We start from the raw sequence: 13,550 nt of genomic DNA, 5'->3' as shown, positions 1-13,550 counted from the left end.
GGTGGGGAGGAAGAAAAAAAAAGGAGGCACCGGCTGTGTGTGTGTGAGAGAGAGAGAGAGAGAGAGGCTCGCCGGCTGGTAGTCGAAGCACCTGCCCGCGAGCCAGGGGGGGGGGGAGGAGACGGGCCGCCTTTCAACGTGGGTAGGCGGGGCGGTCCGCGCGGCTCTCGCGAGAGTCCCTTTCCCCCAGTCAGGAGGCGGGGAGCCGGACTGTCCCTCCCCCTCCTCCTCTCGCTTCCCCCCCCCTCCTCCCGCCTCCTCCAGGAAGAGCCTGGGCCCGACACGGCAAGATGGCGGCGGCCGGAGGCGGCGGCGGCAGCAGCAGCAGCGGCAGCAGCAACGGCGGCTGCGGCGGCTTCCAGGCTGCGGAAGGGCCCGAGCTGTAGACCCCCCTCCCCCGACGCGGGGCCGGCGTGGACTGGCGGGCAGCGAGAGGAGGCGGCGGCGGCGGAGGATGAGCCTGCTTTGCGCTCAGTATCTCCGGTGAGGAGGATGGGGGGAAACCCTATTGAGGATGGGGAGCACGTTGAAGAGAAAGTGGGGGGGGGGGGAGAGAAAGAGTCTCTCTGTGTGTGTTGGGTATTGTTGTGTATGGAAGATGGGGAACACGTTAAAGAGAAAGTGGGGGGGAGAGAAAGTGTGTGTGTGTGTGTGTTGGGGAGGCGGGGGTGCTGATAGATTAAAGACCATTTGGGAAAGCTGTGGATTGAAGCTAACTCAACAGGAAACCAGGAATGATCCAAACTCAACTGCACAAGATCTGGAAGAGAGTCTCCTGGGTGTGTGTGTGTGTGTGTGTGTGTGTGTGAGAGAGAGAGAGATGATAGATAGATAAAGATAGATAGATAGATAGATAGATAGAAGATAGATAGATAGATGATAGATAGATAGATGATTGATAGATAGATGATTGATAGATAGATAGAGAGAACATAGATAGATAGAGAGAACATAGATAGATAGATAGATAGATAGATAGATAGATAGATAGATAGATAGATAAAGATAGATAGATATAGATAGATAGATAGATAGATAGATGATAGATAGATAGATAGATAGATAGATAGATAGATAAAGATAGATAGATAGATATGATATAGATAGATAGATGATAGATAGATAGATAGATAGATAGATAGATAGATAGATAGATAGGCAGACAGACACTAGATGATAGATAGATAGATAGATAGAAGATAGAGAGATAGATAGAAGATAGAGAGATAGAGAGATAATATAGATAGATAGAAGATAGATAGAGAGAAGATTGATAGATAGATAGAAGATAGATAGATAGATAGATAGATAGATAGATAGATAGATAGATGGTGTGCTGCTCTTTGGAAAGGAAGGTTTCCTGGTTGAAGAAGATGAAGGAGAGAGAGAGTGACAGGAGGAAGAGAAACACAACGTTTAAAAAAAAAACCCACCACCATCCTTCAATTCTAGCATTCACAGTATTAGTATAACCTGACGCTTATTCAGCAACTGTCTTATCCCGAGCATGTTATGTGCATGAGAAAATCTTATCTGCCCCCCCTACCCCCTTGCCAATTGGCATTTTATTTAACGTAAGGGCATTGCAATAATAATCGGTCTGGGATTTGTCTGATGTGCTGTGGATGGTTGGTTTATTTCCAGCAACACAAATTTGTACCTGAAAAAAAGTAAGTGAATAGACTTAAAGAGGGGGTAAAATGGAACATGGATCCCTCACCATCTCATTAGCCAGCTCCATACACACCTTCTGAAATAAGGGTAGCATTGCAAGGAATTTTAAGGCTGGTTGTAGGTGATACAAGTAAAACGACATGTGCGCGCACACGCAAGAGATGATAAAGAAGGCAACATTAGAGGGTTGTTCTACAGAGGAGGGGCTGCTCTGTAGGAGAGGGGAGATATAGTGGGAAATGTGCAGGAGGCCAGTGAAGTTTCATGGCTGATGGGCGAGACAATGGTCGGCTGAGCAAATGAGAAGACTGCATGGCAGAGAGGAACAGGCTATTAGGGAACTGAAGTGAGGAGTTCTTGTTCATTTAAAGATGCAAGTGCTGCCCCAGATATACGCATGTTAATTCACTTATCTCTCAGCCTGAATTGTAGTTGCAGTAATTGAAAAGCCGTTCTATAAATTCACTTACGCAGTTATGCTTTGCGGTGTTAAATGGCACAAGAATTTACCTCCGGTGAAAAGTTAATCAGTAACTCCTGTGAAATATTTCTGGGAGTTCTATCTTTCAGGTGCTTTATAATATAATTTCCAAATTAGGATAACTTGGTTATCAGTCCTCTGCAAGTCTCTTCTTCTAAGCCTACAGTGTCAACTAATTCTAAATCAAATTATTTGCCTGGAAAGAAAAAAAACAAGTGGTTAAAGCACCAGGCTAGAAAGTGGGAGACTCGTGAGTTCTACTCCCCCATTAGCCATGGAAGCCAGCTGAATGACCTTGGGCCAGTAAATTGTTCTTAGCCCAACTTGCCTCACAGCGTTGTTGTTCTGGGGAAAATAAGAAAGTGTGTTGGATATGTTTGCCGCTTTGAGTTATTTGTAAAAAAAAAATGGGATAGAAAGAAGATTAAAAATAAAATAGATGTTTGTTGTTGGATGATGCCTTTACTGCACATAGTTTTTGGCCATATAATATATCATGAATAAAGAAATAACACGTCTCAATTTTAGTATGTTATACCCCAGATATTTCTGTGCGTTATTCTATCATTTTATAGGTTTATAGGTTTATAGTAGTTTATTTATATGTCGCCCTTTTCCATGGGGGGACTCAGGGCGGCTTACAATTCGAAGGAGGGGAAAACAAACAATGTAACACATAAGACAGTACATCATTAAAAGCACAACATTCATACAATTCGGGTGGGTTACGGTCTTTCACCCCAGGCCTGACGGGATAGCCAGATTTTAAGGGCTGTGCGGAAGGTCTGGAGGGTGGTGAGGGTACGAATCTCCACGGGGAGATCGTTCCAGAGGGTCGGAGCTGCCACCGAGAAGGCTCTCCTCCGCGTGGTTGCCAGTCGACATTGACCGGCAGATGGAACTCGGAGGAGGCCTAATCTATGGGATCTAATTGGTCGGGTGGAGGTAATTGGCAGTAGGCGGTCTCTCAAGTACCCAGATCCACTACCATGAAGGGCTTTGTAGGTGACAAGTAGCACCTTTTAAATTTTAAATAAGACTATCATAAATTATGTTTCTAGATTATTTCAGCGCTATAAAGTTGCATACATGTCGTTATTATTTACGCAGTTCATAGAATAATATAGATAGCATACCCATGGACTTATTTTTGTTTTATCAACATATATTTAAGTCTTAGTCAAATGATTTCTTTAACATTTTTCGAGGTATGACCCAGAAGCTCATACTGACAACTGTAAAGAGTTAAGCTATATGAAAATGCAAAAAAAAAAAAAAAAAGAATAATAATTCCTACAAAGCAATATGTCAAAATAAAGATTTAGCCAGTTTTAGGCTTTCCCAGTGAAAAACCGTTCTTGGATAATGGATCTTCTCAATTTGTAAATGTATGTATGTATACTTGGAAGCTCTAAAGACTTGCAATTGGATATAAATTTGGAAAACACAATACCTGATTATTTTGGGGATTATTTTACACCTCGATGATTATTCTCTATCACCTTTAGGTTATTTAGGCTTGCTCTTTGATGCATTCATTTCTCTCTGTCACAGCATAAATTTAGTTTTATGGGAACTGAAATGTTCTACAATACTCTTTACTGTATACTTTATTCTGCAGTTTTGAATTCGGGTATCATCATTACACCAAAGATGTTCAGTCCTGTATGTTCTCCTTTTTCTATTTTGAAATGAGAAAAGGGTTTGGAAGGATAACATTAAATAAAACGATCCTGTAATCCCTTAAATTCAGGGTTGAATCGGGGATTGGATGAATCTGAACATTTACTAGTCATCAGATACTCTTCCTGATGCCACAGGAGTTCACATCAGATATTTTTTCTTTGCACCCTACGAGAGAACTATCTGCTGCTACCTAGGATTGAACTCTCAACATTTGGAGTGGGAGGGAGAGGGCCTTCAACACTAGGCCACCACACCAGTCTTGGAAGGATAAAGTTAAATAAATGTATTAAATGTAGATAAAGAAAGGTGATACTGGTGAAAAATATTTATGCTTTAAGGGCATTCAATAGTTTGGCAGTAGATTGGGTATGATTACAATGTTAATGCAAGTTTTCCACATTGAGCTGGACTGACTTCTGAATTTAAGACGCTAACTGTAATTTGAAAAGTTACAGTTTTGAACTAACTTTCATTAGGATCATGCTTTGTTTTTGGATCAACTCTCCCACCATCTTCACTAAATTAGGCCTCCCTTAGGTTTCACCTATTCCAGTAAAATGAATAACTTTTGCTGGTAGCAGTGTCTCTGTAGTTGTAGACCTAACTTCTATTTCTTCATCGAATGTAGCAGTTTCTTTTCTTCATTTTTGTTCCAGAGAAGCTGTGACTTTTTTTTTGTTTTATCAGTTATCCTGGAGATACGGCTTTAAATATCCTTTTTATTTTATTTTACCATTTAACTTAGAACTGTAATTTCTTACTTGGTCCTGTTAAGTTTTTTTTTATTCAAAAACATCACATATAGTAGACTTTATCTGCTTTTTCTCTCTCTCTCTCCAAGATTTGTTCTGAAATTGCAGAAGACTCTTCAAAACAATATTTGAAAATATTTTGAAGGCGATGGCAATAGTTTTAGGGTGGATTCTGGAAGTGTCTCTCAAAATGCCTTTGCAGTCCTACTCAGGGTGCCATTTTGGTTACTTTTATTGGGCATCATAGTACATGAGATGAAAACAGACTTTTTATAGAAAGCTAGTGCCTTTTGAACTGAAATTAGAAGTGAGGAAAGAAAATGTAGATAGACTAGGTAAAGGGTAAAGGTTCCCTTTGAACATATGTTCTAGTTGTTCCCGACTCTAGGGGGCGGTGCTCATCTCTGTTTCAAAACCGAAGAGCCAACGCTGTCCAAAGATGTCTCTGTGGTCCTGTGGACTAAACGCTGAGGGCACATGGAACACTGTTACCTTCCCACCAAAGGTGGTCTCTATTTTTCTACTTGCATTTTTCCATGCTTTCAAACTGCTAGGTTGGCAGAAGCTGGGGCAAGTAACGGGAGCTCCCTCCATTACGCGGCACTAGGGATTCGAACCGCCGAACTGCCAAGGTTTCTGATTGACAAGCTTAGCATCGTAGCCACTGAGCCACCCCGTCCCTTGTAGATAGACTAATTCAGCTTATTGTGCTCTTACACTGTTAGAAAATGAAATAAATAGTTCTATATCTGTACATGTTCCGAACAGTCATTAATGGTAGAGTGTAATGAAATTATATATAAAAAAATTTCATTAACAGTCTATGTTTTCTGCCTTTACATTTGCTTACTTCTCTTTCATCAGAATAACTATGTAATTTGATTGCTCTTGAAATAATAATTCTATTGCGACCATACTGACAGGTTATCTTCGATTTGTTTATGTAACTCGTTCCCAAAGCTTTGGTTTTATAACTAACTAGGTAGGTCATTGTTTCAGTGATATCTCTTAAAAGATTCTTCAATCTCTACGATTCTACAATGATAGTACCTCTACTGGAAATGTTGAGATCCACTCTGCGATATATCAGAATGGATCTTGAAAATAGACCATACTGAACTGTATAGTACAGGCAAACCACAGCATAGAAAATGTTTTATGATAGGGGTCGGCAAACCTAAACACTCAAAGAACCATTTGGACCCATTTCCCACAGAAAAGAAAACACCGGGAGCCACAAAGGTCCTAACTGGAAGCCCCCTGTTCAGTTCTGGAGCTGACCGGAAGTTCAGTTCCCCCACCATAGAGTCTCCTCCTAGCATGGCGTACTTTTTCCTCTACCTGTCATAACCGAAAGCCCTGTCAATTGTGGAGACAACTGGAAAACCCTCCCCTTCCCATAGAGTCTTCTCCTGGCGCACTGTGCTTCTCCCCTCCCCCACCAGAAGCTCCTCTCAAAATTGTGGCACCGACCGGTGACGGAGCCGCAGCAGAGGGAGGAAAGAGCCACACGCGGCTCCAGAGCCGCAGTTTGCTGACCCCTGTTTTATGACATTTGTATTATATCATAGACTGTTTCATGATAATGTTTATGTCATAAAATGTTTTATAACATTTGTGACAATTCTATAGGAGTCGCAGGTCCTGGATTTTAAATGCTTTCTGTAAATTAGCCTATTTGAGGTACCTTAGTTCAAAAATTCTTGCCCTATGATGCACTATTTTTTCCAGTTAAAGATAACAGGAACAAGAATATAGATTCTTGTAATAATAATTCAATTATGGCCTATTCCAGTAGAGATGTGTTATTTTTTACATATTTCGCACTGTTCTTGCCTGTAAATTTGTCATTGAAATTGATCCCACAATAAAATTTTCCTAGAGAAATACAACTTTTGTACGGTCATAGTATTATATTGTGGGGCAAATATATTGATAAATATTGTGATGAAAAATAAAGGACCAATAACTATTGTGACCCTTAAATATTTTTCACTTCTAAGTGATAGTCCATGAAGTTGGGCAGCCAATAAATTTTAAATTAATTAAACACAAGTAAAGTATATAAAAGATTATAAGATATTATAGGCTGCAAAGCTGATAACTAAATTATGAATCTTACTGAGTGAAGTCATGCTGATGTCTGAGTAAACATGCATGGGCTTATGGTTTAAAATTGATCCCAAATTCATTTATTCTCTGTAGAAGTTCATAATATGTAAGCCACATCATATTCATATAAACCCTAGGGTATACTTGTGATATTTCAAAAACATGAGTTAAATTCTAATCTGATTAAAGTGTCCTCTGATAAATGTTATCACATATTCTAGAGGTGGAAAATCTATATTTTTTAAATATGTGGGATGTGGATACAGTCATGAAATTTCAGTGTAACCTATTTCAGAGAGTTGTGATGTAAATACACCCTCTTCTGTCACATCATTTTCCCCCCTCTGATCCCCCTGTACCACCTAATCCCACCCCCCCAGATCCACCTGTACAACCTAATCCCCTGTACCACATAGTCCTGATACCACCTGTACCATATAACCCCACCCCCCATATCACATACTCTTTCCCCCTGCGCCACATAACAAGCCCCCCCCCACATAAACCCCTATTGTCTATAGGTTTTGTTTTCACCACAGTACCTGGCCTGTGTCGCTAGCAGACTCCAGGTTACTCTTTAATTGCGCTGACGAGTAACGTCCTCAGCGTAACGTCAGGGACGTCACTCGTCAGAAGTACGGTGGCCTCGGAGGGTCCTGAGGAGCAGCCTTTAAAACAGCACGCGGGCGGCTGCGGACTCACAGCTGATTGGGAGAATGCCGGCGCGTACACTTGGGACCAGAGAGCAGCGGGGCGGGAAGGTAGCACCGCAATGATGGAGAAAAAATACAGCAGCGGCGGCTCTCGGCCGCTGCAATTATGTTGTAAGGTTATATATGTTGTCCTTTACTCCAAAAAGATATAAATATAATACAGTTTTTATATTTCAGTTTGAAGATATGGTAGTGCTGTGATGGCGAACCTATGGCATGCGTGCCACAGGTAGTACGTGGAGCCATTTGCCAGGGCACGTGAGGCATTGCCCTGTCAGCTGACTAGCGCGCATGCGACCTTCTTTTGAGGCCATTTTTTGCCCGGCGGAGGGCGAAAAACCGCCCCTATGGGCAAACCGGAAGTTCAGGAATGTACTTCCGGTTTGTTCATGGGGCCGATTTTAGCCCTCCGGAGCCTTCAGGGAAGCCTCCAGAAGGCCCCTGAACACTCCGGAGGGCTAAAACCGGCACTAGTTCAAACTGGAAGTGATTTCCGGTTTGCTTGTAGGGTCGTTTTTTTGCCCTCTGCAGCCTTCAGGGAAGCCTCCTGAAGACCCCTGAAGGCTCCGGAGGACAAAAAATGGCCCTATGGACAAACCGGAACTCACTTCTGGTTTGCTCATAGGGTCATTTTTTGCCCTCCGGAGTCTTCAGGGAGGCCCCTGAAGGCTCCGTAGGGCTAAAACTGGCCCTACGAGCAATCTGGAAGTCCATTCTTGAACTTCCAGTTTGCCCGTAGGGCTAGTTTTTCGTGCTTCAGAAGCTTCAGGGAAGCGGTATATAAGTCTAACTGCTATTGCTATATGTATGTAATCTACAATTAAATTCAGTCTAAGACTGGTGGAAACTTAACAATTCAGGTCCTAACCAAGCACCTAAGAATTATTAAGGTAGCATCTAAGAATATAGGCAGTTCTATGTAGGATGGGGTATTCGTTTGATAAAACTAGGTGTTAAGGTCTGATAAATTAAATATTTCCAGATATTGAAGAGCTCCTTTGGGGTATCATTCAAGTGCCCCAAACACATTGGTATAACAACAGATTTCTTTTTCTATAAGCATTGAACTTCAATCTGCAAGTCCCAGAGTTTTGTAATGTTTCCCATTGTTTTTCCCATTTAACTGTTAAATTGGGTATATTATGAGGTTGAGGTTTGAGGTTTATTCAATTTATATGCCGCCCTTCTCCCAAGGACTCAGGGAGGCGTACAACATTAAAAAAAACACATACTACAAAAGTTAAAAAGAAATTTTATTTTTTATTTTAATTTTTATTTTTTATTTGTCCTTTTTTTTATTTTTATTTTTTTTTCCTCTCCCACCGGTGTGGGCAGGGATTGCTCAAGATTATTACTTTTATCAATATTTCTAAATAATAATTACAGTTAAATGAAAATGGATATATAACAATGCCTTAGTTAATATGAGTTATGTTGGTTGACTGTGGAGGAGATGTACCAAAACTTATCTGTAATTGATTGATACATTTTCTACAGATGTAAAGAAAGATGTGTACCTGTTTTAAACTAAAATTAAAAAACATTTATTTAAAAAAAAAAGTTAAAAAGAAATTACATAGGATATCCCCAAACCCAATGAAAATTAACAATGACACATTTTTTTAAAAAGAATTAAAATTAACAATAATCAATAATTATGAACAATATGCTATGAACAGCTGTAATATCAGGAATGTTATGCATGTTCATTTGATTTTCTAAAATCTTCTCAACTTGATGATCATTTTTTTTTTTTTTTGCATTCAAAACCCAAACCTCTCGCAAAATTTCCAATGAATAATTCTGGCACTTTTAACACTCCTTGTAGTTGGTTTGTAAAATTTTGCTTTAGCCACTGGTCAATTATTTCATCCTTTTACTACAGAGGCAACATCTGCTTTTGTTTTTACATGTTGAATTTTTGCCTTCATGCAATTACCTTGTAAAGCTTCTTCTTGAGCCACTAAAATAAATCCTTCAATTTCTTTAACTCTACTGATATTAATCAACTTCATGTGGAGTTTTTAATCAGCTTTTTCTTCTATATCCTTCAAGTATTGACCATACCTTGGCTTGTTCTTCCAATTAGCAAACCATTTTCAATTGTCTAGCATTCATCTGTTGGGGGCGGGGGGGGGGGTTCAAGCGCTTTCCTTAATTGAGTTCCTTCAGGATTTTCCTTATTGGTTTTTTAAAAATGTAATCATTCAGGCCGTGTTTTTCTTCCTTTATAATTTGTTTCACCTGTAGGAGTCCTCCAACACCTTCAGCTCTTAGCAAATACAGCCACTCAGTATCATTTTTTGGGTGCAAAACATGGTACATTGTCATTATTTTTCTTGTCTTCTGATCCAAGTTATTAAGTTTTATCCAGTCAGTTGTTTCTGCTGTACATCAAATAATAGAGACTGCCAAGGTTAGCTTTGATTTCAAAATTTTACAAACTCATTTGATATGTTTAGTAGAAGTATGATTCTGTAATAAATCAGAATCAATCAATGCAGCCAAGTTCGCTTCCAGGGCCATGGCATCTAACATGACCTCTCATCACCTCCTGTGGCTCTGTCACTGGCAGGCAGACATGACGTCTAAGTGGAAGCTAGCTTCCACCCCCTTTAAGGGTGGTAATCTCTTTGGGGAGGCGCTAGATCCTATTTTAATAGAGGGTAAGGATAAGAGAAAGATTCTTCCACACGTGTACAGGAGGGCGAAACGAAGGACCATTCGGATACCCCTGTCATGTTCCGGCGTTCATGTTGAAAATAAACAGAGAGTCACTTTGTTTGGTGAAAAACTTTATCTCTAATCTAAGAAACTACATGACAACCAGCAGTAAATGACTATGATACAAAGGTAAACAAATCCAACTCAGTTCTAACAAAGTTAATCCTATTAATATATATATGTGTGTGTGTGTGTGTGTGTGTATGTATGTATGTATATATATATATATATATATATATATATATATATATATATATATATATATATATATATATATATATACACACACACACACACACACACACACATACATTTATATATACATATATAAATATATATATAAATATATATATAAAATGTCACAACCCCTGGTATGCCCAAATATGGGAGGAAGCCTACGGCTTCCTTTCTCTTTCTATCGGCTCATCACAAGAGACCATCCAGACAGAAACCCAATATGTTTACTGTTGCCTTTTTGTTACATTTGTGTTGTATTTGTTCTGATAAATAAATAAAGGGAGACAAGTATAGATTTATTTCAAGCTATTTAGCTCTCATCAGCTAGCCATACCCTTATTGGGATTAGCACAGGTTCCAATCCCAGTAAGCGTATGGCGAGCTGATGAGAGGTAAATAGCTTGAAATAAATCTATACTAGTCTCCCTTTATTTATTTATCAGCACAAATACAACATACATACATACATACATACATACATACATACATACAATATTAGATTTATATATATATACACACACACACACACAAAATACACATACATACATACATACACACATACATACACACACACACCCACCATTACCCCGCCCAGTTCCACCCACAAATCCACCCAATTACCCAAATGATACCCCTAATCACCAGTACCAATCACTGTGACCCTCAGCCACCACCACCCCACTCAGTGTCATCATTGCCTCCTTCTGTATCAGCTGCACCTAAGTAGAAGAGTTACTTCAGAGTAAGCAGCTACACCTGAGTAGAAGAGTTGCTTCAGAGTAGGCTCTGAAGTGCAGCTGCTGTCCAGGAGGTTCTAACAGGCTCCGCCAACATCAGAGAGATGAGGGGAAGGGCTTCGGCAGCAGTCCCAACGGTGTTAGTGGCAGCATCAGCATTGATGGCATGTAAGCATGGCCAAGCGGCAGTGTTGGCAGTGTGTAAGCCTGGCCGAGTGGGTCTGGCATTGGCGGCGTTGGTGATGGCACCGTGGAAGCCCTTCCCAAGGTCGGGAGGTAGCGCCGCCGTGGGAAAGCCGCTACCCCGTGAATGTCAGCACAAGGGCTGACAACTCCAGGACAGGATCTCCCTCATCCAGGAGGCTCTGGAGCACCCAGAGCCTCAGCGGCTTCAGTTGACCATCTGGCACTTGAGAGGGAGATCCTGAGAGCAGATCATCTATCCAACAGGGTGATCTGAACTATACTAGCCTCCAGACGATCTATACTATATGATCATCAGGCCAGGACCTTATGACTCATTCAACCAGAAGTGCTGCCACCACTGCCGCTTAGACGACACAGGCATCAATCGAGATTTGCAGGGTGGTGATCTGGCTCTTTCCAATGCCCTTTGTCAGGAATTACAGACTATGTATGTTTGCTTCAGCTGAGGCTTCCTTTGGGAGATGAGTGCTACAACAGGTTCACACTGATGAGGGGACCCTGGACCAGCCTGTTTCCCTCCCTTGAGACATTGCTTGGGTATGTCCCATGCTTAGCCTCTCCAAGCAGTGCACAGGAGAAGGACAGCCAAGGTGGCGCAGTGGTTATTACCAATAAATTCTAAACAATTTAAAATGAGAGTAGGGTAAAATACAATACTTATAGGATAAAATACAATAATTTGATACATAAATATATAAAATAGAATAAAATGACATAAAATTATATTTCTTCATCACCCCTTTCTATCTACCAGCAGAATGCCCAATGTTTAGATGTGCAAATGACAGACCTCTGGGAAAGGGAATAATGTGCCTTTACTACAAATGTATTGCATCATAGAATCATGAGGACATATTCTCTTTTCAATCCTGTGTGTCTTATTCTTTTGGGAAATACTGGTAGTTCTTTCAAAATAATAATAACGATAATGTGGAAATAAAAGAGCTAAATAAAACAGCAGGATTTGGAAGATATATTTTGAGACTGAAAATACCAGCTGACAGGAAATTGGTGTGGAACTTTGGTAAGCAGGTCTTCAGTTTCAGGGTTAAGTCTGTATTTAGAGGAAAATGAACAAACATAGCTGTGTGTGTGTGTGTATTGCACAAGGCATAGGCAAAGGAAATACAGCATATATTGAGACATTTTTTTTTAAATAATTCTTCCAGCTAAAATATTTATGTTCTCATAAATAATTAGAAAAAATGATTATAATTGAATAAAATTACTCTGGAACACAAGCATTTGGGACTTCAGTATTTAGGATTTCTACAATTGAAATTACTTAATTTTTGGAAATAAGTTTTTAATTTTTTAGCCGTTGAAGGAAACATGAAAAATCAGGTTTTAGATCTTATGATTGCTTTTAAAAAAATTATTAATATTTCTAGAGAGGGAGTGGGTAGATGACTAAATTGAAAGAAACTGAAATAGGAAACAAATTTTTAGTGTTTTGTGTCAGATAGATGATAGATAGATAGATAGATGATAGATAGATAGATAGATAGATAGATAGATAGATAGATAGATAGATAGATAGATGATAGATAGATGATATAGATAGATAGATCAGTGTTTTTCAACCTTTTTTGTGCAAAGGCACACTTTTTTCATGAAAAAAATCACGAGGCACACCACCATTAGAAAATGTTAAAAAAAATTAACTCTGTGCCTATATTGACTATATATAAAGTAATTTTCCCACGGCACACCTTACACTAGTGTGCCGCGGCACAGTGGTTGAAAAATACTGAGATAGATGATGTGATGGATGGATGGATGGATGGATGGATGGATGGATGGATGGATAAGATATTTTTCAGACATGTAAGAACCAAGTTTATTATTAAATACTTGAAATAAGTTTAGCTATTTAATATGTCATATACTGTTTCTTATATTGCAAACCAATCTCAAAAGTGGTTTACAAACTACAGTAAAATGCATACTAAGCATTACATTAAATAATATTCAATAAGCAAACAAAGCAATAGCTATTATCAACGTAGTTTTACACTTAATCCCTCGATAAAGTGATATATTTGTATTATCCTGTCCAATTATGTGGGGGGGAAAAACTACTCTCATTTTCTTAGGTTTTCTGACTTTATGCAGAAGTGGGATAAGATTTTAGGTAGGAAGAGCTATTAATTTGGCAAGTGGCTGAATGTGAAAAAGCTCCACTTAATACATGGTTGATTATATATATGAGGGTAACAGATGTTCC

General features: G+C 39.6%; 1 protein-coding gene across 2 annotated transcripts in view; it reads left to right on the top strand.

The window, feature by feature from the left end:
* The first annotated feature begins 257 nt into the window (after window positions 1–257).
* Window positions 258–13,550, top strand: part of SMG7 (SMG7 nonsense mediated mRNA decay factor) — a 71,395-nt gene continuing 58,102 nt past the window's right edge. For both annotated transcript variants that reach the window (XM_032226421.1, XM_032226420.1), the window contains exon 1: window positions 258–483. In XM_032226421.1, coding sequence (XP_032082312.1) covers window positions 455–483 — 29 coding nt within the window. In that variant the 5' untranslated portion in view covers window positions 258–454. The remainder of the gene's footprint in view (window positions 484–13,550) is intronic.

This window comes from Thamnophis elegans, chromosome 11, assembly GCF_009769535.1.
Source record: "Thamnophis elegans isolate rThaEle1 chromosome 11, rThaEle1.pri, whole genome shotgun sequence".
Lineage (NCBI taxonomy): Eukaryota > Metazoa > Chordata > Lepidosauria > Squamata > Colubridae > Thamnophis > Thamnophis elegans.
The sequence above is the reverse complement of the archived record's forward strand: the minus strand, read 5'-3'. Positions and strand labels throughout refer to the sequence as shown.